General features: G+C 37.2%; 3 protein-coding genes across 8 annotated transcripts in view; 2 read left to right on the forward strand and 1 right to left on the reverse strand.

Annotated features, from left to right (window-relative positions):
* Window positions 1–27,796, forward strand: part of gapvd1 (GTPase activating protein and VPS9 domains 1) — a 748,782-nt gene that overhangs the window by 315,973 nt on the left and 405,013 nt on the right. The window lies entirely within an intron of this gene.
* Window positions 3,896–17,647, reverse strand: kdm2ba (lysine (K)-specific demethylase 2Ba). Of its 6 annotated transcripts, none has more exons than XM_028456974.1 (10): window positions 17,290–17,645; window positions 13,427–13,651; window positions 12,614–12,757; window positions 11,336–11,422; window positions 10,831–11,103; window positions 9,322–10,127; window positions 9,034–9,197; window positions 8,792–8,953; window positions 8,212–8,430; window positions 3,896–4,959 (listed from the first exon to the last, which is right to left on the reverse strand). In XM_028456974.1, exons 1-10 carry the CDS (start codon window positions 17,341–17,343, stop codon window positions 4,778–4,780), a joined length of 2,316 nt encoding a protein of 771 aa, XP_028312775.1. In that variant the 5' UTR covers window positions 17,344–17,645; the 3' UTR covers window positions 3,896–4,777. The 6 variants fall into 6 exon arrangements, with proteins under 6 accessions (XP_028312775.1, XP_028312771.1, XP_028312770.1 ...); XM_028456970.1 differs by having other exon boundaries at window positions 10,831–11,112; window positions 17,290–17,644; XM_028456969.1 differs by lacking the exon at window positions 3,896–4,959 and adding an exon at window positions 7,804–8,080 and having other exon boundaries at window positions 10,831–11,112; window positions 13,427–13,648; window positions 17,290–17,647.
* On the forward strand, window positions 21,588–27,618 carry LOC114469471 (calcium release-activated calcium channel protein 1-like). Its single transcript, XM_028457015.1, has 2 exons — window positions 21,588–21,886; window positions 25,519–27,618. The coding sequence occupies exons 1-2, from the start codon at window positions 21,773–21,775 to the stop codon at window positions 26,071–26,073; spliced, it is 669 nt and encodes a 222-aa protein (XP_028312816.1). The 5' UTR covers window positions 21,588–21,772; the 3' UTR covers window positions 26,074–27,618.

Here is a 27,796-nt window from a genome sequence, read left to right on the forward strand (position 1 = left end):
AGAAGAAAGCATGGACTGCAGACACAACATATAAATGTAACCATTTTGAAGACCTATTTAGTCTTTTTTAATCAGTCAGATACTAAAAATGTGGATGGATTAATCTAAAGGGAAGAGTGAGGAAGAGAAGTCCTTAACAGTGAGAAAGACTCATGTTCGAGAATTCACAAAGGGTTAGAGCTGAGGAGTCATTGGAATAAATAAGTGGGTGATGTGTAAAATGTAAGTGTTGTATCAAACAACTGCTGCAGTTTGAGGCTCTTAAATGTAAAATACTCTTTGGAATCATCAGGATTTGGTTTTGATAGAACAATTGGTTCTTAGTAGGATGGGACAATAGTTCATGATACAAGACGATAACAAATAACGATATTTTTGGAAAGGAAAAAAAGGTGTGTAGTGTACAGTAAGAATGTGCGGTATATCGTCGTTCACGATATATCGTCAAAATCATTCTCACCGGTAAGAATATGTCATCCCGCAATAGAAACGATAAATGCCCATGTCGGAAATTAGCGAGGGCCAGGGGCCATTTGTCCCTCAATTTAGCCAAGAATGCCCCTAAAAACCTTGTTCCAGGGGCCAAAATTGCCCACAAGTCTGTTGTCAACATCTTATTATTCTCTGGAGCGGAGCGCTGTTCACAGCTACCTGAGGCTGCCGTGCTGCGATACAACATGGTTAAAACCAGATAACCATCCAACAAAGTGAACCAATCCAAGTTCCACAAACACGGGGACAGAGATGAACCTGTAGCAACGATTATGAACTGGAAACTCAACTAAAGCTAACTAAGCTAAGCTGACACACAGACAGGGCTAAGAGCTAACGCTAACCACTCCATATAGAGGGTTTTCACGGCGCGTCGTCAACCCTGAAGTCGCCATTTTGGAGGTAAGCGTCCGGTTTACAAACAGCACACAAACAAGCAAATCCCCAATTTTGAGAGGAGATGGTGAACTATTGCCATGTTTTTGGCCGTACTAATCGGTCAGACCGTGAAAAACGTGGAGTTTTATAGACTGCCAAAAGTTATAACAGATCAGGGATAACAATGTCTGCATTTTATAATCAGTAGAGCAACACTTGTATGGAAGGATAAAAGCTAACATGTCACACGTTGTGTGAAATTAATACTAATGTCACTATTCACTATTTTTTAATTATATTTCACGTGTTCACAAGACAAAGCTGGTCCCATTAGACTAATGTAACTATTGAGATTATTACACCAAAATATACTGAATTATGAAATCATCAGCTTGATCTGGTTTAATTATAGGAAATCAGAGAGTTATTTATCAATCATGACTTTATGTAACTCATTATCAGATAAATGAAACAAATAATTTGATTTTAAGTGAGGAAATAAATGAATTACATACAATAACACTAATAGAGTGATCCACATGCACTAATATATTCCATAAAATATCAGCTCATGAGCTATTTGAGTCAGCAGCTATTGTGTTGATGTATTCAAATGTGTTTGTGTTTGTAAGGAACCTGTTTACACTTTAAGTTGGGAATTGTTTTATTTATTTATAGGTTTTTATTTATCGTTATGTTTATCGTTATCGTGATAAATACCAGAAATTATCGGGAACATTTTTTCATCCCAAGTGTACAGCATTCTACGAATGTTTCAGAGGAGGAGATAATGGAAGTTAAATAATAGAAAAGGTTGCACTCTTACCCTCGACCAGTGGTTCTTTATTATTCAGCATATTTTTCTCTATTTTGTCTGTTTTTGTTGTCGTTTTTGTGTGTTGTTGGTAATATTTAAATTATTCTCTCAGTGTGTGTTTTTGGTGTCGTCTGGTTGTTTCTACATTTGTCTCTGTTGTTATGGTGTATTTTGTAATGATCTTGTATATTTTCTCATTTAGTGTGTCTTTGTTGTCGTTTTTTGTGTTGCAGGTAATAATTTTCTTTTGTCGCGTATGCATTTCTGTGTATTTTGTTGTCTGTTCTTTTTAATATTCAGTATATTTTCATCTTATTTTATGTGTTTTATTGTTGTTTTGTCAGTTGCTGGTAATACTTAGTCTGATTATCATTTTTAACTAAAATAAACACGATAAAACCCCATATCTTTCTCTCTCAAGTACCCCCTGTGGTGCCATCACACACCCCCATTTGAGAAACACTGCCCGAGACGATATACAGTACCTTATCTATCAATATCGCCATGTCTTGTCGCATGATATATCGTCCCACCTTTAGTAGGTTTTTAGATTTTAACACTGAGCAGAATATCTTAATTTGAAATATATGGGTCAAAAACATTCTGATAATGAGATTATTAGTACTAAATATTAGGGATGCACCAAATATTCGGTGGCGAATATTGCAAAAAAAAAAGCCACATTCGGCCTTCGGTTTAGTGAGTTAAAAGCAAGGCCGAATAGTAGCGTGTGACGCATTGACGCAATCAAACAACGTGATTTTTGAGTCGGAAAAGTGTGTGCGCTGTATGGCAAGCCCTTCTAACATTTATTAGCTACATTTGACTATCCGGAATTAACATTATAGATATCAACAACATAATTGTGACTACTCAAAATTCAATTTTGACTAGTCAAAAATACAGTTAGAGATATCTACATTCAGTTTTGGCAGATATCTGTAACTGAGTTTTGACTCGTCGAAACTGTTTAAAAATATCTGTAATTACACTGTGACTAGTCAAAATGGTGTTTATGACTCATATGACACTGCTATGCGGGGCTTCTCATTGGATACTGTACCAAATGACCTGGAGGAGAAGAGGAAACGTCATTTTAGTGTTAGCAGAAGAAATGGCAGTTGTGGTAATTGATAAGATTTTTAGGAAATGGGTTCGGGTTAGAGAGAAGTTACAATCAAGGACTTTGTGGGTAGCCAAAGCTACGTTCACTTGAGAGTTGTGCAAGAAATCTACGATGTATTGAACCTTTTTTGTCTGACATTTGACCTCCTGCCCACCATTAGCCCCTCCTCCTACCTGTCATAACAGATACTGTATCTGCAATATCAATTTGCCTAGTCAAAACTTTCGTTCAAGATAACTGTAATTACATTTTGACTAGTAACAATTAAAGTTAAATATATCTTGAATTTGAGATATCTCGAACCACAATTAATTTAAAGATATCTCTAACTTGATAATTGAATGGGTTTGTGGCTCCAAGCAGTGACTCCCAACATGATCGGCTGCAGAAAAAGTAGTGCAGTTTGGGCGTCCAGTAGTGCAGTTTGCATTTACATATAAGGCAATAAAGTATAATATATATTCTATATTAAACAGCAGTGTTGTTTTAGCTGGTAAATAGTTGGAGAGGGAGGAGCTCACATTCTAGGAGGCGTGTTAAGTGACGTCACCTGCCAATGTGGGCAAAATCCAACTCACCCATTTGGAGCTGACTTTTTACAAATGTTATGTATTGGTTCTGATGACAACTGGATGTACAGTATATCACTAGAAAAACCATTATAAAGTCATTTTTTTTTTCATCATACCTCCTCTTAAATGTTTTTTTTTGTAATGCATGTTTTGTTTTATTTGAAGGGCTAATGTAAATGAAAAACTTTGTTGTGCTTTTTTTGAAAAGCAAAGGCTACTGGGATATCTAAAACATGTCAGAATATTCAATAAACATTTACTTTCTTTAAAAAACAAATCTAAAAATGTGTTCTAGGCTATGCACTAGTAAAAAAAATAGTGAAAAAATTAACCGCATTTGAAATTCGGTCAAGCGTTTATATTTTATTCGGCTTCGGCCATAAATTTTTATTTCGGTGAATCCCTTTATGAATCATGAACGCAGTGACCTATAACTAGTTTCAGAGATCATGTCACAAACCACTTGGCGATTATGGCAGCACAATGTAACGAAGAATGAAGAGACTTAAGGATGGTACAGTTGAAATTCTTTTAATGCCTTTCAGAACTTAATTTCCTGATGTACAAATATAAACATCACATTCACCTGAGGCCATAAATGTACAGCACAACACCAACTGTATGGAGTACGTTTTAAATACACGCTAATGAGTAATTTTTTTTTTTTTTTTTTTTAAAGTCATTATCAGCTGCTTATAAGAAATGGTAGAAAGTAAAGCGCTGACTGGTTTTTTACTAAGTCATCCCAGTTTGATTATTTAACTGCACATGTTGAATGATCAAACTGTATAGTTATTGAATAAATACAAACTGTAATAAAAAAAAAAAAAACAATAAATTAATGTTTGTAATAGTGATGAAAAACCCCATTCAAACAAAACACTCCCAAGAACTCAAAGTATCAACCCAAACAAAGGCCTGAGGGTGAAGAAGAAGGAGCATTTGTTCCTTATCGCTGTGGAAAGACATTGTAGATATTTGAAGCATGTCCATGAGAAATAATAATGTCCATGCTTGTTTTCTGTTTGAAACTGAAGCAGCGTTTGGCACACAGACACTGTTCCACCACTGAAGATTTTCAGGTCACACGTGACGACGCGCAGCCTCCGTGTCATTATTTATTTAGCTCCAGTGACACTATAAACTCATGAAATGACGCTGGTAGAAAAATACTGTTTTACAATATTTAAAGAATACAAGTAACCCCACAATAACGAGCACATTTTTTATATAAAATCACAGTCAACATGCATGATGTTTTCTTTATGGCTGTCCAGTGAATGTTCGCCTCCATTGCTCACATGAGTCTGTTGTGTGACTGGTCACAGGAGCAGTTGTTCTGGTATAAGTGCAAAGACAGCCCTTCACTGTGTGTATCCGTCCTGTTTGCAACTAGCTGGCCTTGTGCAGCAGTTTCTCCTCTTTGAGTCGGAACGGGACGCTTACTGACATCTCTGCGATGAACCTTTCACAGGCCGTCTTGGTCACCTGTTTGCAGAAGCGGAGGTCGATCTGGCAGATGCTCCCGCAGCGTTTGAAAAAGTTCAAGGAATGGTCTGTGACTCGATTACAAACTATAAACAAAAGAGGAGAAACATTAGATAAAAGTTGGGTCTTCACAGATGCATGGCGTCAAAAATGTCACTGTCGGTCAGGTTTGACTTTCCACTCTTTTTCTTTAGAAACTCTTTAGCAGCTGTAGGTCATTGTCCACCTTTTATTCTACAGAAAAAGATATTTTTATGCTCCTCTGTCAATAAAAAGCCAGATTCTTCTGTATGTTCTCTTCTAGGGTTGTCATGATACTAGAATTTCAAACTCGATACCAATACTCAGGAAAAAAAAACAAAAAAAAGCCACGATACTCAATACCATTTTCGATGCCACAGTAGGTCATATATATATATATATATATATATATATATATATATATATATATATATATATATATATATATATATATATATATATATATATATCAATATTTTCAAGCTATATCACGATATACTGTATATCTGAATATTTTACCCTTGCCTTGAGATGATGCTTTGATGCATAAAATCAAATCAGAATGGCAATACGCAATATATATTGATGTTTTCTCTGTGATGTATTTGGGTTTTCCGCTAACTATTATAGCATTTAGGTTTTTTTTTTCAGAGACAAACTCTTAAAATAAGGTAAGTCAGTTAAAGCCAAATGTCACACAGGGACCTTTATTAACAGAGGTGTAGAAAACAATTTCAAAATGTATAAAACAAATTACATGCATTTGTACACATTTTAAAAACAACTGCAGCTGACCAAAGTGCTGTACACTTTTTTTCATTATTACAATTAACTATCAATTATTTATTCATTATTACTGACAATTGTGAATTTATCAGATACAAAATATATAAACAGTTGCCACTATTAACACACAGACACAGACACAGACACACACACAGACTCTCTGAAGCCAAAGAATTTCCAAATTATTTAACCATTATTCTTTTTTTTATGATATGTTGGGCAGGCCCCCCAGCAGCAGCAGCACTAACTCACTGTTATGATGAGGTAGTGGGTTCAGCTGCAGCTGAGGGGAGGGGCTGCACGTGTGTCTGTTTGTCTGCAGCAGTGAATTAAGTTGTGTCAATTGAAACAGGCGAGGGGTAAAAAAACTGGAAATGAATCATAGATATTAAGAGATGAACACGACGCTGTACCGTACTCGATACTCACCTTTTGGCATCGATACTTTCTTCAGTATCAAGTTTTTCTATTCTCTTCTACTGCTGGTTTACAGATTGTGGTCAGTCCTTTGGATTCACTAAGGTGGAGTGTTCTATCCTTTAACCATTAGGAAGTGTTTTTGTTTTTATAAACTGGAAAGTATAACTCAACAGTTGGCCACACCTAATGCTTTTTCTCACCGACAGGTTTGTTTAGATTTTTCAGCCGAGTGATGACTTCCTTCCTTTGAAGTTGCTGAGCAGAACATTAGGGCTTCATATTTGAGTGTCAGTCCAAACACAAATAGCTCACACCCTGGGCCTTTAATCAGCTCCCTGTTGTTCAATCGGCTCAATAAACAGAGCTAATAAGTTGTGGTGGTGAACACAGCTTTTGTGTAACTTAATCTTATCATACCCACCGTTTATAACTTTTATTTTTTTACAGAGCCATTTTGGATCCATGAGGTAAGATCAAACAATGGAAAGCTTTTTAATCTGTCCTATTTGGCACAAACTGTGCAGTAAACTAGTGCGTACGTGTGTGTGCGTGTGTATTTAACTGCACATACTTGTTTTCCTTTATTATCCAATACTTGTTTGATTGTGTGGACTTTTAATGTGAAAATCTGACTCGAGTTGATAAAGCTGACACAAGTCAAATCATCTAAAAGAAAACAAGCACAGCTGTCATCACAATGTTAAACAAGCTGCAGTGTAGACATCCTTCACTGACAGATGCTAACGGAAAACTTCCTCTGCAGCTCCACAAACGGTTTGTCAAAAGTAGAGGTGTGAAAAAAAAAAAAAAATCGATTTCACAATATATCGCAATTGGGTGCCGATTTTAAATCAATTTTTTTTTTTTTTAAACGTTTTTTTTTTGTCTGATATTTAATCAATATCTTTCTCATTGTATTTTTGCACATTTTCGTGGACGTGCGTTTTCTACAGCTGGAGATGTTGCACAGGCATTTTATTTTCATATAATCTGTTCAGATCAGTGTTTAAACTGACACAATGGGATAATTTATACACAGTAGTTTCAGTGAAAAGAAACTTGATGCACTTTATTTTATAATGACAGTGTGTAACACTGAATTTTATTTTTTTCAGTGAAAATCTGCAAAAACACTAATAATAAATAATAAATAGGATGTTTTGAAACAAACAGTTTTGACTCAGTTTGTCCTCTGAATGATCAATATCTTCTGATGAACATATGCAGCAACTTCATTTTTCATCTCTACGTTTAATTTTGATATTAACTGGGTGGAATATCATGATATATCGTGATAATATCGTATTGTGATATATATATATACTATCACAATAATTGCCAATACTCACCCCTAGTCAACAGTACTAAATGTAAAACAAACCTGTACATTTTGACTATGTACACTATAGAATAAAGATGGATAACTTTTATCAACCGTCTGATCTAAGGGACATATTATGAACATTCATGTCAACATTCAAACTAATAACCAACCTGAGCATTAATGCAGGAAAGAACAAAGGATTATGTGTATTTTTGTTGTTGTTTTGTGATTTTTTCTATTGTTTTTATGGTTATTTTTGAAGTATGTGTTTTTCTGTCATTTTTGCTGTTGTTGTATATATTTCAGTCATCCTGTATATTTTTGTTGTCATTTTGTCTTTTTCTGTATGTTTTTGTTGTATATATTTCAGTCATTCTGTATATTTTTGTTATGAGTCATGTTGGATTTTTTTGGTAATTATATTGTGTATTTTTGTTGTCGTTTTCTATATTTTTCAATTATTTATTTCTAGTTGTGTGTGTTTTTGTCCTGGTTATGTATACTTCTGTAATTCTGTATGATTAATGGAGTAATTTTGTGTATTTTTTTGCTGTTTTTGTGTATTTTTCTTACGTTTGGTGCATTTTTGGAAAACTTTGAGGGCCGCACAAAATTAGACCAAGGGCTGCATGTGACCCCCGGATGCCATGTCGGACCTAAACCATGTATATTAACAAGTGAACGGTCATATAAAAGCAAACAAAGCAGTACTATTTATTACATTTGTATTTTATCTGAGATAGATTTCCAACACTCAAATGCTGTTTAAGGTTTAACCAGAGCTCACCTGACAGGTTGATCTCAGTGAGAGAGTCCCTGGTGGTGGTCCCTGCTGCGGTCAGCAGGTTGACAGACTGATCATTGATGTGGTTGCAGTAGCTGAGGTCCAGCCGTGACAGTGAAGGCATCTGTCGGCTGATGAGGCGAAGGGACGTGTCTGTGATGTCGAGTCCTGCCAGACGCAGATCCTCCACGTTACGTAGCTTACAGCGAGTGTCCAGCTGACCTGTGGATTGATATGCTGTGATCAGGCATAAATCATTTTCTAGTAATGTTATCTATTATTTTTATTCCCTTATTACAGTGATTAAAAAGCTAAACTTATAATAAATGGGTTGAGGCTGTTTTTGAAGTATTGGTATGATTTAATGTGCGATTAAAACAACAACAGGTATTTCTTTACTCGCACATGAAGTTGTGTCCATAATTCAATCAAAGGTGGATATTTAAAAACGAGTGAAAATCCGCCTTTAGGAACAGTATTTCATGTCAAACACTCCAATTTGAAATGAGTCAGCAGAACACTGACATTGCTATGAAAGATAACTGTTAAAGCCACAACACACAATGGTGTTTGTGTTTCTTACCTGGTCTGTTGTCTGTGGGCGGTGACAGAAGGTCCCTCATCTGTGGGTCTTTGAGTCCCTCCACCCACTGGACATCCAGGGTCCGCAGCAGAGGGCAGCTGGAGGTGCAGAGTGCAGACACGGCTGCCCAGGAGCATCCTGACAGCTTCAACACTCGCAGACCTGAGAGACACACAACGTCTTTAAAACACACGCAAAATGAACGACACTAAAAACCACCCGATCAAGCCACAGTCAATTACCTGGTAACCGATTAATGAGCCAGCTTAACTGCTTCTTGGATATGTTGGTCCAGCTGAGGTCTAAATAAATGGGCTGTCGGCGGATAATGCCGCTCAGCATCAGTGGAGTGATGGAGGTGCAGCGGTTCAGATCAATCTGTATCCAAAGTCTCTTATCACAACACCTGAGCAGAGAGAGTTTAGGTTCAAACGTGAAGTTGTTCATACCAGGAGTTTTTTTTTTCTGCATTAATCGTGACATTAAAATATATAAAAAATTAGCATGTGTTTTGAAATGTGTCATTTTACCATCTGTTCCATGTTTTGCAGACTCTCATGCAGACGCACAGCTCCTGGTGAGTGAGATGTTGGAAAACTTCCATCCAGGCTTCGCGCTGCATGACGTGCATCTTGCCGTCTTTTAGAGGCAGTCCGTCGGGCGGGGGGCTGATGGGAGGAGGTCTGATGACGTGACGCTCCATCTGGACGCACTTGGGAGGAGATCGTGGTGGGGCGGGCCGGGAGGTGGGAGTGCTCCGGTTGAAACCCAGTGGAGTGATTTGACTAGGGTAGAAGTGGCGTAACTCCCAGGGAGTCCCGTTCATTTCTTTGGCCTTCAGGTGGCACCTCTGATCGTTCAGCTCGTTGCGGAACAGCCTCTTGGGCTCTTCATTTTCACTCTCAGGCTCTACCTTTAGGGGCTGCCGGTTCTCATTGGCCAGGCTGTCCTCGGTTTTCTGGATCTCCTGGTTCAAGGCTTTGCTCAATTCTCGACTCAGCTCTCTGTTAGGCAGACGCCGTTTACGCCGCGCTTTTGGGCGTGGCCCTTTGTCCTGGGTCTCACTCCCACCCTCGCTGCTGGGACCCGCCTGTGGGGAGCTGCAGTGGGACTGGTCGCTGTCTCCGACCGGAGTTTTCAGACGAAGACTCAAAAGGTCGATCTTAGAGTCTCTGTAATCTGCTTCTTCTGCGTCTCCATAGCGTCCTTTCCACTCGGCGCCACTACGGTAGCGAGAGTCCCGTCCTTCTTCTTCCTCTTCCTCATACGCATCGTCATCCTCCTCTGTCTTGATTTGATGCACAAGTTTGGAGAAATAAGGGTCGTCTGACTTTTCCTGCAAAAAGACAAACATCGTCACAGAATACCCAACACAGTCCACAGCACCGTCTACCAGGGTTAGGGTCAATTACATCTTCAATTACAGAATTTCAATTACAATTAATCACAATTACTGAGCGTTTAATAAATAAGCCAATAAAACGTGACATTCCTCTTGTGTTAGCATCTCTTATGATACCAGGTCAGTTATGACCCATGTCTTAAATCAGCTGTAAAATACACTAAAAAATATTATCAATCATCTAATTAGTTTCTCATATCTTAGTTACCTTGTTAGGCTTCCTAATCAATGAAAATATTGGTATTGATATTTTTGTTGTGGGCGTCTGAACCTTTTTAGTCAGTATACCCCTTGATTTTAATTATTTTTAAATGGTCAAATTAATATCACGAGAACTGAAAGGTAAATATGAATATGAAATATGAAACATGTTTAATATTTTTGTATCTATGTATGTCAGCCATAGAACTGTAAGATGGTTTCACAAGTTTGCGTTTGATTACATTGTAAATGACAGTTTTTTAAATAAAATTTTTATGCCAATTACAAAGTAAATTATCTGAACTCAATTACAATTACATCATGATTACAATAGCGAGATGTTTTTTCAATTACAATTACATCATAATTGTAATGAATTATTAACTACAGAATTATATTGACCCTGCCTTCTACATTGAGTCATATTAAAACGTACGCATATTTTCCTCCGCATGCTAAGCTCCTCTTCTTCATCATCAAACAGCTTCCTCTTCTTCCTCAGTTTGTCTTCAGGTCTGGCTCTCAGCAGGCTGCTGGGTGACAGCACCGGTGGGTGTCTGTCCTCCAGTTTGAACCTGGGCGTCTCGTCTCTCTCCGGTCTCTTCTTGGCGGCAGAAGAAGTGTCTCCTTCGTCTTTCCCAGGCTTCTGCTCCCTCAGCAAAGAGCCCGGGAGGTTGGAGGCATATTTGAACCCAGGACCTCTTTTTTGCTTCAGTGCCAAAGGGGAAAAACATGGGAGACATCTTTATACCTTTAGCCTAATAGCACGGAGTAAACCAACCACACACATATATATATATATAAGGGGAAGGAGATCATATTACAAAAAAGTAACAAAAAAAACAACAACAGTATATTCAACCATGTTTTTTAAATACCTCAAACACACACACTAAATATTCTGCTGCTGATTCAGCATAGTCTGACATATTTGTACTCACTTTTCCACTTTTCCCCGCATGGTTGCATTTGGGGCACTCCCAACAGTTTGGCAGTTCGTCGTTCACCACTCCAGAGGCATCACTTATCTGATCAAACAGCAGATTAATAAAGTTAAATAAAAAAAACAAAACATATTTTTTACCTTATCATTAAAATATAGTCTGCAGTGCATTGTTGAGCAGCTCACACATTCAGGCAGATTATTAAAAAAAACAGTGATTACTAGGGCTGTAGTCAACAAAGGAAATAATTGGTCGACCAAGACGATGGCACATGTAGCGTTAAGTCGACCAAAAAAAAAAACGGAGAATGAATGAGCAGGTGCAGAGGAGGATGAGGAGAAAGAAAAAGAGAGAAATATTTTGTTTTGGCTTTTTGTGGTGCTGATTTGCTTTTAAACACAGACCAGTTATGATATGAACCTTAGTCATGCTCATACAAATTACGTAATTATGTTTGTAAGCCTGCTTTTATTTTTAACTGTTAATGTCAACATCAAATCAGCGCACAGGGAAACAAACGCACGTATTTACATAATCTACGTATCAAATATAAGAATAATCCATGTTCTTGTGCAGAAAAAGGATTGATCCAATAGTGGATGCTTGTGCTTCAAGCATGTCCTAATTTGTTCCCTCTCTGCTCTGATCGAAGCAGTCGGCATTTTTTTTTTTTTTTTGCAGCGGCCAATGAAAATCTTGGTCGACCATGACGGCATCGATCAATTAGTCGACTAAACGACCAAAGTTGGCAGCTCTAGAGGTTACATGTCATGAAAAGAAATCTTTGATAATAAATGAAGGAACTGTTGTTGATGAAGGTAGTTTGAAGTGTTAAAAGAGGCTGTGGATTAAAATAAAATGACAGCTCTTATCGGAGTAAAAGGACAATTATTACTGACACAATAATCGGGGGAGGGGGCATTTTTTGGGCTTGCTCTTTGACACAACACAGTGCGTCTGCATGAAGCACATCTGACTCATTTTAGTCACGCTGTGCGTGTATTTTCTCCTGATGGTTTATACTGCAGTGTGAGTCAAACCCTAAAACGTACCACACCTGAATCGTAAGACAAAAATCTGCCCCACATAAAAAGCAGCGTGGGTTGTGAGATAAACACTGCCGTTTCCTCCTCTCATTTTGTGTGTGTGTGTGTGTACAGTCCATCTGTCTGAGTCATTCCCTTCATCCCACAATAACCTGAGATTCCTGGGACACCGAGTCGCTACGGGAATGATAGGCGGAGCGGTTCAACAGCTCCCAGGCTTACTCTGTACCTTCAGGCAGTTGGGATGGACGATCTCATTGCAGATCGAGCACTCCATGAGCATAAAGTTGAACTTGTCCTCCTCGTCCTCCAGTGTGTCCTCCTTTCCTGCTTCTTTACACACCACACACACAGCAGTGTGAGGTAGCACCGGCTGCGTGAGTCACAAACACACACAAAATAAAAACTCAAATAAGTGAAGCTGCACCGACTCTTTAAACCAGGAGTGTCAAAATACGGAGCAGTTTGATCTCAAGTGGGCCACAGATTTTATGCAGGAAAACGAGTACATTCAACATTATTGTGCCATAGTTCGGACTTGTACGTATACATAAAATACAAAATATGAAAGAAACCGACCATATCCAAGCAATAAGTGATAGATATCAGTCCCAACAGGATCGTCACTTTAAATTTCCTAGATTTTGTGACCATTTTCTATTTCAGGAAAATATCATGTCATAATTTAAATAAAACTAAAATATTTTGTAAAAATTAAGAGTTTGATTTCAACAGTTTAACATTAAAAATGACTGCAATCATGTGATATACTGTAAGCACCGGGAGAACTGTGTGAGCCCCAGCAAATATTGTTGAGTTTCATTCACACAATGGTTCATGTTTTCGCTGTCATTTCTACTTTCTCCTGCGGGCCAAATTGGATGCTACAAAGGGCCGGGTTTGCCCCCAGGCCATGAGCTTGACACTGTGCTTTAAATTGTCAAAACACAAGGATTTTTTTTTTTGCACTTTGATGCACTGACACATTGTTAAATAACTTACACCCTCCATCTTTCACAGCATATCTTTTCCACTGACTCACCGCGATGCATTGTCTCATTATGCATGACTGTTTCATGCGCCCGGGCCCACCAAACTTCTTCATGTCTTTGCAGAAGTGACACTCCCCACACTCAGGGCGCAGGCACGCCTCGCACTTTCGGCAGCGCGTCCGCCTGCGTCGGGCCCCCGAAGAGCTGCGATTGGACGGAAGCTTAACAGCCGTTGATGTCCCCATCTTAGGCTTTGGCCGGTTAGCTGCACGCTGCTGGAAGACACAACAATAAGAGTGGCTTTAAAAAGACCCCTGAAGGTGGAAAAGGCTTCATGTGTGGTGATTAAAGATGTAAAATAGGCTAAATGTCAAACATCATTGCAAACTGAATAAACAAACATGGGTCTGACCTCCATAACACAGCCAAAAAAAAAAACGATTTCACAATATATTGCAATTTTTTTGGGTGCCGATTTTAAATCCATTTTTTTTATTTTAAAAAAATCGATTTAAATTTTTTTTTTTTAATTTCATCAATATTTTTGTGTATTTGTGCAATATTTCAGTGGTTACAGTGCTTCCAGTGTGTTGCAATGGTTACTTGATTTTATGATGGCAGTGTGTAATGCCTGCAATATTTATGTATGCAGACATTTTGTTTTCATATAATCTGTTCAGATCAGTGTTTAAACTGACACAACAGGAGAAATTATTTTTATTATTTTTGTGCATTGTCAGTAACTCAGGGTGATTTATCCTTAATGTTCCCACTTACAGTTTTACAATGCAGTCATTATGTTGTCATGGTTACTTTGAGACTTCTACACAGTAGTTTCATTGAAAAGAAACTTGTTGCACTTTATTTTATGATGGCAGTGTGTAACACTGCATTTTCTTTTTTTCAGTGAAAAAGTGCAAAAACACTAACAATAAATAATAAATAGGATGTTTTGAACCAAACAGTTTTGACTCAATTTGTCCTCTGAATGATCAATATCTTCTAGGGAGGTAACAATTCACTCAACTCCCGATACGATTCGATTCACGATACTGGGTTCACGATACAATTCTCTCATGATTTATTTTAAAAGGGTAAGGAATAATTTATGAATATGTTTAAGAGTAGAAGGCGGCCAGAAAGAAAGTACCAGATTCCACCCGCCGCCTCAGCATTTGGACAAGAGAAGGATAAATATATAGCGCCCTCTGCTGTTTAAAAAAAATTACTGCAATTCCACTTTCAAAAAAATCGATGTGAGCCGTGATACCCATGAATCGATATTTAACTGCCTTATGATTAATTACATCCCTAATATCTTCTGATGAACATATGCAGCAACTTGATCTTTCATCTCTACGTTTAATTTTGGTATTAACTGGGTAGAATATCGCAATATATCGTGATAATATTGTATCATGACCCCAGTATCGTGATACGTATCGTATTGCAACATCTTTGCCAATGCTCATCCCTACTCATTTCATTTATAGCAGTTTCACAACGTTCGTTGATAATTTTAAAACAAAAAAATAATAATTTACTCAGTAATGGTTGGATGTAGAAATGTAACAAATTACTTTGCTTCTTTTAAAACGTACTTAAGTACAAGTAAAATTACTGATTTGATCTTGTTGCAAAGCTGGGTTTTTATTTAATTTTATTCCAAACCTTTTTTATATAGTGAAAAATATGAGGAGTAACAATCAGGTCTTTAAATCACCCAATCAGCAGCTCTACCTCTAATCAACTACTTATAGTATTAACACAAACGCTACATATTTTTTTTTTTAAGCGTCAATAAAGCAAAATAAACAAACAAGCATCAATGTGTGTAACTAACTGACCCGACTACCTCTGGTGAAAATAACATATTCTGCACAAGGTTTTCATCTCTTCCTTGTTGCCATGGCAGAAATATATTAAAAACGCATGATAAAAATAAGACCAACTGTGAACCATTGCACTGCTTCTTGTGTGAGCAGCGTGTTACCTTGGCAACCCATTTGCCTGGCTTGCGGAGATTGAAGAGGACAGTAAGTGATGGATAAAAATAAGCTCTCAGGAGGAGGGGTGTGTGATTTACTCGGAGCACTGCGTTGATGTCATTTACCTTGTCATTGACGACTGCATACACCATGTACTCAGCATGAGGGTGGCTTTCTGATTGACTTTTGATAATATAATATATATTTGATGATGTATGGCCATTTAAGGGATTTCTTCACTGGAAAACAAAGCTTGGGTGCACTGGACAGGTCAGACAAGTAAAACCAGGAAATAAAAACTAGCTGATCCAGGTTTAGGACTGCCTCCTTTCTAAACAGGTCACAAATGAAACCAGTTGTGATTGTATTTACTCTATGACAAAGAACAAGGTAATTACAACGTAACAGAAACAACAAGTCTCTGCATGCTTTGTGCTCTTCAGATTGTTATGTGACAGATCACTTGAGATCAGTTTAGCACTTTCGGACTATTCTCCACCTGCTGTTCTCATTTACAGCATTTAGGCAAAGCAGGGCTTCAGGGTTTTTTCCATGAGGCTGAATTCATTGTAAAACTATATGAAGGAAACATCAAAGGACGGCAGACTGGAAAATGTCAACATCAAAAAGGCTTTTATTGTTGTCTTTGACCTTGCTTGGCACAACCATGTTGACCTCTATAAATAACTGCTGCACACCCAAACAAAAAAATTGCTGCTTAAAACTTGAGGAAGAAGGCCCCCATTGTCTCTCATCATTACATCATATTCAATGGACTTTGTTACTTCTAATGCACAACACCGTTGGAGTTTCACATCACCAAATCCTGTGTGTTTACATTGAAAGCAGAGATATTCAGTGTCTAATTCCTTGCATGCGTGTACAAACATGGTTCACAGTCACCTATCATCAGCTGACTTGTCTTTACTGTAACTTTTGCACAGTAATGTCTCAGGAATTTGGGATTGGTTGAAGGGGCTTGTGAACAAAAACATAGCCTTTGTTATGCAGAGGAGTTCTCTGACTCAGCTTCTGAGTAGATTTCAGTGGAGAAAGTCACAAGACTCATCATTCATCAGAAGTACACAACAACATGTGGTGTAGTGTCAGGACTTCAAGTGAGGGCACCACCATCCTCCCTGATGGTGTGACATCAGCACTTGACAGGTTTCCACTGCTTCCCCGTGGGTCAAACAGAGGACTGTGTAATATCCTAGAAAACCAAACCTTGACCACAGAAGTCAGAATGTGGAGTAGAGATTGAAAGAGAAATCCACCACACAGCCAATATGTTGAACCCATGTGAACCCAGGAACAGAGGAGGGTTTCAGTGGGTCACTGTCGACGAGTTTGGCAATCACTGGACCAGCAAACAACAGAAGTAGAGCCAAACCACTTCATTGTTTCCTCTCTCCCATCCCCCTCCAACAACACTGAGCCTGGAGCCTCCCTAAAGGCGCAGAGCGGCGGGACAAGTTTGTGGAAGTGTGTGGAAATCAATCAGAGGCTGTTCCTCTCAAAGATCTGCACCATGGAGAGCAGGAGCAGCTCAGGCCGGGGGGACTAGCCTGTGCTACAGCCTGGTGGAGATCAGTGGGAAATGGGTCAGTTTGTGGCTAACAATGATAGACGGTGGGAGCACGGAGAGGGGACACCTCAGGAGGAATTCAGCTGTTACACAACAACAAGCCACTCACTACTGTTTATAACCAGACATGAACCATTAAAGTGTCTCACTATGTCTTCATGGAGCCCACCTACAGACAGGAGGGCTGCTTTAAAAGCACACATGAACCTGAAGCACCGAGCAAAAGCACACACAACCATATCCACCGCTACGACACAGTAAAAGCTTTCCTCTTCACCAAAACACACACCGTAGACATGCTGACATGGTTGGAAATGAAACGTTAGAGGCTTCGTACCTGCTCAGACTCTGAATCATACTCCTCGTCGTCTCCGCTCAATGACAAGGCCATGACTGTGCTGCTCTCTCATCGCTTGTGGACGTCTCAGAGAACTAACATGGCTGAACCAGCCGCCCTCCACTAGGCACGTCTCCAGCTGCTGGCCGTGTTCACCGCGCCGCGTTCAGGGGCGGTGGGAAACAGGGGCACCTCCTTACCTAACCGCTCACATTGGGATCCCCAAAAAATCGCAAGTCATAGATACAATGAAAAAACATCCCATACTCACTTGTTATACGTTAAGAGATAAAAAATGTCCGAAAATTCACCAAACTTAAGGGCAGTTTAGTCTGAGTGACGTTGTATACAGGCACACGCCGTCACTGTGTTGAACAGAGGATTTGAATGCAGCACAGCAGAACAAGAAAAGAAGATCAGCAGGTACAACAGGAGAAGCCCCGCCCACTCAGGTTCTACTACTATCCCTTGACGTTTATATGAATTTAAACTAAATGATTGGGAGAATTAGGAAACATGAGCTTTAAAAATGTTTATTTAGACACATGCTCTTTAGGAATAACAAAATAAGTCAGACCTTTAGCCTGAAGAAGCCTGTATTGTATCATATAATGATCAGGGTGCACCAGTTTGCATGCCTGTAAAATGCAGCATCATACACTCAAGGAGAATTACATTTTAATTTATTACAAGTTTACAAGTTTACAATTTCATTTACAATATGCTTTTATCCAAAGCGACAATTTATATCATAAATATCAGGATATTTTCCAGTAAGCGTGCCAAATCAAAAAAAGAGAAAAGCCTTTTTCCCCCACTATTCAGTCAATCTAATTTGTAAAAATATTACATAAAGACTTTTGAAAAAAGGGTAGAAAGCCAATATTTTAATCGAACCCCAATTATTAATATTAATATTAATATTATTATTATTATTATTATTATTAATAATAATAATAATAATAATAATAATAATAATAATAATAATAATAATAATAAAGACTATGGATATATGTATGAATCTATTTTCTTTTTATTTCTTTGAGGAAAAAAACCCCTTTAATATTGTGTCTCACTAAGGGGTCAACATTTTTTTGCAATATCTGTTCTTAATGTATTTAATATTTACGTTACATTTTAAATCCTGAAAAAAATACAAAAAAACAAAACAAAAACTAAAACATTACTTTTACGTGACAATAAGTCAGGTATTGTATACATATTTTACAAATCATCCATGAGCGTTACTCAGGACATGATTTTGATGAAAATCTGAAGCCACTTACCTTATTAAATTACATTAATACCTGGATTAGGATTCATTTTAAATCAACCAAATTGCAACAAGTGGAGAGATGTTGACAATTGTTTGTTGTTATTTTTTATTCTTTTATTCCTTTTCTTTTTTTTCTAATAAAAACGTTCATTTTTTATTATATCAACTAGTAGAGGCTGATGTTTGACTGCAGTGGAAAAAAAGGTAGAAAAGGTTGCTCGAAACCCCGGAAAGTTTCAGAATCCTGTTTCCTTTTGCGTCATCCAGTGTACAAAGGATGAACTGCATGCCAAAAACTGCAAAAAAAAAAAAATGTAAGAGACAATCTGACAGGGCAGAAACTAAACTCAACACATTTGAAGGAGCGGAAACAAACAGGTTTCACAACATAGCCACCACATTTACATATAACCATTATGTTTCCTTTTTGATGTCAAACGGAATGGTTCACGCTGTATGCTTCTAGGGTACTTCAGATGCCAAATCATCAGAAACACTCACCATTTGTAGCAGACATGGGCCCCTGGGGGCCCGGGGGCCACATGCGGCCCTCAATGTAAACGCATAAAATAACAGAAAAAATAAATAAAACAGCAACAATACACACAAATAAAAAACACACAAAATGACGCGGAAAAAAAAATACACAAAAGCACAAAAATGTGCTAAAAAATTAGATGTCGACCAATATGGGATTTTCAAATGCCGATGCCGATATCTAAAGCTGATTTTGGAAGCCAATATTTGAGGCCGATATACTTTTTTTTTTTTTTTTTTAAAGCACATTGATAATGAAAATATGGAAGCCCATTTCCGCCACAAAAATAAATAAATAAAAAATCACCAAGTAAAGTCATAATTATGAGTTAGAAAGTCATAATTATGAGAAAGAAAGTCATAATTATGAGATAGGAAGTCATAATTATGAGAAACAAAGTCATAATTATGAGTTAGTAAAGTATCTTTTCAAGGTTGCGTTTACTCAGCATATTTCTATGTAAATTTGCAAGCAAAGTATTTCATCATTTGTAAAGCCCCGTCTAAAGTAGTCTTCGATAGTCTTATCAGCCATCTCTGTGTCAGCTCAGCACATGAACAAGCTGCTGTATGTGTTTAAGTATCTCATAATTATGACTTTTTTCCTCATAATTATGACTTTACTAACTCATAATTCTGACTTTCTATCTCATAATTATGACTATCTATCTCATAATTATGATTTTGTTTCCCATAATTATGACTTTCCTTGGTGATTTTTCATTTTTTTTTAGTGGCGGAAACGGGCTTCCATATGAAAACCAATTGAAACACTTATATGATATACTGTAAATGTATATATTACAAATTAAATTAAATACACCAATAGAACTCTTAACATGTATTAAACTTTAAATATACCTGTACACAACAAATTAAAACAAAAAGTAAAAGGCGGGTAAGTAGCAGTAAAGCACAACAATATGCAAAGTGCAAGTAGTTGGCTTAAACTAAATACCTGTTTTAGGTATAACCAATCACTCTTTCCCACTGTTCACAGCCACCAGCATTATACCTAAGCTTCACACTTGTCACCATATGCACAACTACAACATCACATCTCAAATATCTCTAAACATCTCTAAAATAATCAACTCTTCCCCACCCTTTCTATTTCCTACCTTGAGTCTCTCCTCCCTGTTCCCTTCCCCCTCACTTAACGTGTAACACCGCCCTCTCTTTTTATATCCTCCCTGTAACAAAGTGTTTCTTACCCTTCCTTGGCTAGTGATGGTAAAACAAAAGAGAAAAAACTTCTTATTTCTCGAAAAAAGTTAATATATCGGTCGACTTCTATAAAGAATAACTGAAAATAGCACACACACACACACACACACACACACACACACACACACACACACACACACACACACACACACACACACACACACACACACACACACACACACACACACACACACACACACACACACAACTTTATTCAGTTGAGCGACTTGCAATTAATTTAAATTTAGTCTTTTAAATTAGATGTAAAGCTTAGTTGATAATAGTCAAAGTCATGTTTTTAATTGTTATCTTTTGTAATAAAAATGTTCTGACTAATCTCTCTTTAGGATTTGTGGAACTACCACTTCACTTAAGTCTTCTCCTCGATAGAAGAAAGAATAATGTCTTAGGAGGTGCTTTTTGAGCTAATTTGATTCAAATCCCAACTTTGTAGGTAAGATTGTTGCTAGGGGTGTCCCAATCAGAAATCAGAAATCAGAAATGTTTTTTTATGGCCATGTACTGTTTTAAGGACAGTACAAGGAATTTGTCTTGGTAGTTGGTGCACAAAACAAACAAACAAAAAACAAAAAAACAAAGAACAACCCAGCAACAATAATAATAATAATGATCAATATAAAGGATGATGGATAAATATAGATAGAGAATAAAGGATAATAGAATAAATATATATATATGTACATCAATCCGATATTGATATCGTATTTTATCGGACTGCATCTACAATCTCCTATATAAATTATGATATATTTATTCAATTGTAGAATACTGTAGATACCTGCTGTTAATAATCCTGTGTATATATATATATATATATATATATATATATATATATATATATATATATATATATATTTATATATATATATATTAAACACAAAACGAATTTAATTTGTTCTTTAATGCACATAATGCTGTGATTAATTTTAATACTGTGGCCCTCGGATCAGACAATATGTTTTTTTGGCCCCCTGAGATAAAATTTGCCTTACCACAGCATCTTGCATAAAAAGTTTGCCAGAAGGGTGATCACAAAGTTCTGTTTTATTCCAAGTCTAAATCCACATGGTGGTGCAATAGTTGCAGCTGTACAGATGCATTAGTGTGGTGTGTTGTTGAGTTACTACAATGTAACACACACTGAGAACTACCAGATGAATGACGAATGGTCTAAAAGTGTCGCGGCCGCCTGCGCTGCAGCGGCTGTGGGTGAGCGGTGCATTGTGGGTATGTTGTGTTTCCTGCTGGGCTGGCTGTCACAGCCGCTCAGCTGTTCACACTAACTTCACACAGTCACACGGTTTGCTCTGTGTGGACGAAGGTCGTAATCTATCAGAGTCTCAGCCGTTCATTGATCACCGATCTGTTTGACCTTTAGTTGAAAAGGATATTATTGTGTATAACACTGTAACAACGATCGGAATGAGTTTAAACGAGCACTCCATGCAGGCTCTGTCGTGGAGGAAACTCTACCTGAGTAGAGCCAAGCTGAAAGCGACCAGCCGCACTTCAGCGCTGCTGTCGGGCTTTGCTATGGTAAGTGTGACTAGTTAGATCTTTACAGCTCTCACTTTGACTGTCCTTAAAAGTTCTTTACTGTATGAAAATAAAGTAAATGATGTTAAAAAAAAAAATAAAATGTTGTAACTGAGCTCAAACAATGCAGCAGCAGAGAAGAGGAAATCCAACACAGGAAGTGTTCATTACACACATATGTGCAAAGTTTGAATGCCAATGCAATATTGAGTCTGGTCATATACAGTCTAGGCCAGGGGTTCTCTACCTTTTCAGCCCGCGACCCCTAAAATAAAGGTGCCAGAGACTGAGGACCCCCACTGTACCCCCACATTTATTTATTAATTTATCTGAATATTATCCACTGTTATCCAGAAAGTTTATTATTATTTGCTCCACTGTATATAGCTAACTTAAAAATGTAAATCCTTGTTTTATTCAGAATAAAAATGGGTTAAAAGTGACCAAAAATGATGGAAAAGGTGGTGAAATGGGATTTCAAAAACCACAGGGATTGGATAAAAGTTGCAAATTAGAGTGGGCAGAAATGGACAGAAAAACATTTTCAGTTAATTTTTATAAAGGGTTCAACGTGTCAACTTTGATTGGCTTAAATGTTGCGGAAAAATGTAGGAACAATAACGGGCATGCCAAATTGTGAATGTGGTTAAATCTGCAAAAATAAGCATGAACTATGGTGAAAAGAGGTTAAAAGTGAGAAAAATGGGTCAACATATGCGACAGGTGGAAAAAAGTGGTGGAAAGGGTTTATAAGTGCTGAAAATGTCTTCAAAGTGGGAAATATGTGCAAAAAAGGCACAAGAAATTTGATGGAAAAGTGGCAGGAGTAAAAGGAGCGACCATATGGTCAGAAAAAGTGATGAAAATAGGTTAAAATGCGGCAAATTTTGTGTAGTTTCAGAAAAGGGGTAAAAATAAGCAAAAACGAGCACAAAATGTAAAAAAAAAAAAATGTTTTTCTTCTGGTGAACCCCTCCAAGCGTCTGACAACCCCAATTGGGGTCCCGACCCAAAGGTTGAGAACCCCTGGTCTAGGCAACACTGCAAGACTCTAAACTAAATTTAACACCAAAGAGAGTGTCTTTGTTAGTATATGGTCAGTTTCAGTGACAATAAAGAAGTTGAAAAAAAGGTTATCCAAACTTATTTTCACAGAGGTCCAAACACGGGGAAAAATGTAATCTACAGTATTTCACACAATAAATGTGTGATATAGATTACATTTGTGTATTTGAATTTGATTGCCAAACTAATTCAAAACTTCAAATAGATGCATGAGTGCATACAGTACATGTTCCATTAATGAAAACAAAACTCAACTATTTTAAAGCTGCTGCACAGCAATGATCAGGGCCAGGCAACTCTGAGCAAAAATGTGAAATAAACTTGATTTATGTAATGATATTATGACTAAGTAGTTCCAAAGCACTGTAGAATATCAGCTCATTCACACACTGATAGGACAGTGCTGCCATGCAAGCCACTATAGTCGACCATTTGGAGCAAATTAGAGTTCAGTGTCTTGCCCAAGGATACTTTGACACATAAACAGGTTCAGCCTAGAAATTGAATCCAAAACCTGTCAGTCATGACGAGTACTCTACCCCACTCTGGTAAATTGTAGGAAGATGAAAAAAGATGGCATTCTAATATGAACTTTGTATCGGACGAGGCTTGAACTCATAATTTCTTGCACAATAGGCATTGATCTCTCAGAGTTAATACGAGACAACTCTGTAGTACATATGTACATAAACTTCTTCTCACTCATTTTAGGAATTCTACAGCTGCAATGTTTAGTGGCCAATGTACCAAAAAGTCCAACACAACTATTTCGTGGCGGAACATCCGCTATGTTACGGAGCTGAATAGCACGTGTCACCTGTAGCTTCACTAACTGACTAAGGCAGTCACTTGTGTGAAAGACTGTTAGTTTGTCAAGGCAGATTTCAAACGGCTCTCTCAAAAATTCTGTAAAGTAAGACAAAAATCTGAAAATGAACAAATTGCACTTTGAAATAACAATTGAAATTTGTTTTTTAACAGCGATTTGTTGGCTCTATAAGTGAAAAACAGATGTTTAAAAGCACCGTTTTTGCAATGACTCAAATTGTTTGCATGAGTGCAAAATTCCAATTGGTGTAAAAAAACAAAAAAAAAAACAACAGTTTTTGAGATAGAATTCTGATATTTTCCATACCTCATCTACAATGACTTTTTTTTTTTTTTACATTGAAAATGTATTTAGCAAGAATTTGCAAAGCCATTACAGTCAAACTATTTTGATGCACTATAGCCTCAATTCCTGATAAATGAAAAATCTGTGGATTGTTTGTGTTGGACAGATTGAAGAGAAGAAAGATAATCCACACAGAAAGGACCCAAGTGTCCATCCCAAGGGTTGAACGCATGACCTTCTTACTGTGCGGCAGATGTGCTAAGCACTACACCACTAAGCACCTTACTCAGAGATATTTCTTAAAATTTCAATCAGACTTTGATTACAAGTGAACATTAAGAAAGTTTTAGATTTGGAAATTGGTCTGATATTAGCAAAAAAAAAAACAATTGAATCGCAGTATTTTGGCCTGCATTTAAAATCTCCAATATAAACATCTCAAGACTCAAAGCAAAACTTGTTTTTATATTTATTTAAATAGGTTTTGAGTTTATTCTTCATGGTCTAATTCCTTTTTTATTTTACTTTATTTCTATTAAAATTGTATTCTTGTTTGAATTAACCTTATGGTTATTTTGCACTTTAAAAACATATTTAGTAATTATTATTGGATTTATTGATGTCATTTTTCAAGATTTGCTAATTTATCTTTTATTACTTTTGGAAACAAAAACGGTTTTTGGAAATATGTTGGTCAGTTTGTTTGTGTGCTTGTTTGTCTATTTGTTGACACGATCACTTGAAAAGTTATGAACAGATTTTAATGACATTTTCAGGAAATCTCTATAATGGGACAAGGAACAGCTGATTACATTTTGGTGATGTTCTGGCTACCATAAGAAAATATATAGATATAGATATATATCATTCCATTTTCCCGTCCACACTGTGGAACTCCTGTTAAACATTGTTTTAGAACACTATTGATGAAAACTGTTTTTGGTTTGGCACAGTGCCTCCATGGAGACGTATGGATTCGATTGGCCGTTTTCAAAAGTCTGCGCTAAAGGAGCGCAGGTTCTTTTATTTCATCCAACTGGACAAAACTGTTATGTTTAAGGGTAACATTTCTGTAACTAGTTATTAATAAATGGGTCAGTGTTTCAATCCTAACTCTCTGTTTGAGTCGTATCACTTGATGAAGCCTTTTCTAACATTCCACACTACAAAGTAAGCAATAGAAGTATGTGATCCATGAAGATATCGATCGGATTGGTTTCTGTATTGGCCAATACTCAAGGCTGCAATATCGTTATCGTATCTGAAGTGAAAAAATTGGATCTTTTTTAAAATGTCTCTTTTTTTCTGCTAATATACAATGAAAATCAAGCCAAGTCTTTCAAAAGGACGATTTTTGGCAAAAATAAAGGAAACACTGAACAGACGCATTGTTCACATATCCATGATGTTACACACATAGCTTTATTTCCCCCCTTGTTTCTTTTCCATCCAGGTTGCCATGGTAGAAGTGCAGCTTGAACCGTATCCATATCCTGAGGGCCTGCTGATAGCTTTCAGTGCGTGCACCACCATTCTGGTTGCAGTCCACCTCTTCGCTCTCATGATAAGCACCTGCATCCTCCCCAACCTGGAAGCTGTGAGCAATGTCCACAATCTTAACTCGGTGAATGAGTCTCCTCACGAGCGCATGCACCACTACATAGAACTGGCCTGGGCGTTCTCCACGGTTATTGGCACCTTGCTCTTCCTGACAGAAGTCATGCTACTGTGCTGGGTGAAGTTCTTACCCCATGACGGACAAGACCACAAAAAGGATGTCAAAAATGTCACCATAAGTTCTGGTAAAGCTGCGGCCATTGCATCCACTTGCATTATGGTACCATTTGGTGTAGTTTTTATCCTCTTTGCCGTCCACTTTTATCGTACACTCGTCAGTCATAAAACGGATCGTCAGATTCGAGAGCTGGAGCAGGTCATACGCCTCCAGAACGAGTTGGACCACCGGGTAGAGGCTGATGACCTGAAGGCAACAGCAAATTATCCCTAAGTTGCTCCTAATGATGATCCACGAGCAGCAACTTTCAGCTGTTCTTTACATTTGGAAATGTGTTTTGAAGGCTTTAATTCAACATTTGTTACATGTGTTTGAATTGTTGCTTCATTGTCACAAGCTATTCTCCTTAAACACACAGATGACCACTCTTGTGCTCATTGGAGACTAAACTGCTTACCCAGTACAGGGCTGCTGGACTCTATTCCAGCTGGCTCTGTTTGCAAAGCAGGTTACGTACTGCAGGGTACGTACTGTACACTCTATTGCAGGGGTTCTCAAGCTTTTTGGATCCAGGACCCCTTCATAATCTTCTTGTCAATTAAACACAATTCACTGCCATTTGTAGCCCTAAATGCCAAAGGAACGATCTATTCTATGAATGTTTCAACTTAAATATTTAAGATCTTTGCAGTCAAAAATGAACTTATAAAGTACCTATATTAGTCTTGTATATTAAGATAAGAGGTGAGGTACGTTTGTTTTATTGGTGCATTGGTCCCCGTATGTAGTTATACACTTTTGTAATGATACAACACGAATATTTTGAAATATATATAAATATTTTAGGGACCCTAGGAACTATTTGCATATGTTACAACTAAAAAAAAGATCTTGCAACCTTGTGGCCTGACTTGTTTATGATATACTCATCTATGCTCACTGGACTGATAGCTAGCATTTGAAAGGTTGTACACAAGTTACTGATTAATTATGTTCTTTCAAAGGTTTGACAGTGATTAAGATTATTCTGACTTCAGTATTTATGTGCAGCAAAGAAAAATACAAATGGTTAAGTAGTATGAAATATTCAAAACACAAATCAATGAAGAGTTTTAAAGTTTAAGGGTATTTTTAAAAATGTTTTTCATAAATGATGGCCAATTTCTCTTCCTCACCTGCTCATTAATGGGTCGTATTTTAAACATGGAGTGATAGTTTACCACGTGTTCTTATAGTTCCACAAGTTAATTTTTACTACAACACAACATGTATTAACAAAGAGTAAATACACTGAAATTTTACATTTACATGATTTTATGTGTGCAGTAGTTTATATGGTTGTGTGTTTTTTTGGTTTGTGGAATATTGGACGACTGAGTTAAACCAAACAAAAAAATTTGGTACATATGAAGCTATGAGTGTTACTAAAGTTGTATGAACTCTTCAGTCTTTATTTAATATTTAATATTTTGCTGTTTTGATCTTTACCTGAACAATGGCACATACTCCTTCACTTTAGTACCTGTTTCAGATTTGCTATGGCAAGTTCTATTTCTTTCCTGTGCATTTTTGTACAAGATCAGACAATCATAAATATGAGACTGATATGAAAAACTTTACTGTCAAAGTGCCTGTTTTACTGAAAAAAAGGTGATTAAAACAAAAGTTTTACCACATGTACATTCATAAAAATATGCAAAAAAAAAAAAAAAGTGATGCGAGTGATTTTAGTTGAATTTTGTGGTTCATTTATTGAACCCTACTGTGTTACTGTATATATATATATAGAGCACATGTTGTGTTCATGCACAGCTTTAAAGGGACTTTTGAATAAATGTATGCTTTCTGTGTGGCTTATGTGTGATATTAGTGATTAATCAGTCACAAGCACAATGCATTTGCCTGTTTGGGAATAAAAACATCACATGAATATGTATTGTGTGTGTGTTTAAAAAAAAAAAAAAATTGATTACTTGACTTAAATTAATAATAAAGA

Source organism: Gouania willdenowi, chromosome 9 (genome assembly GCF_900634775.1).
Source record: "Gouania willdenowi chromosome 9, fGouWil2.1, whole genome shotgun sequence".
Lineage (NCBI taxonomy): Eukaryota > Metazoa > Chordata > Actinopteri > Blenniiformes > Gobiesocidae > Gouania > Gouania willdenowi.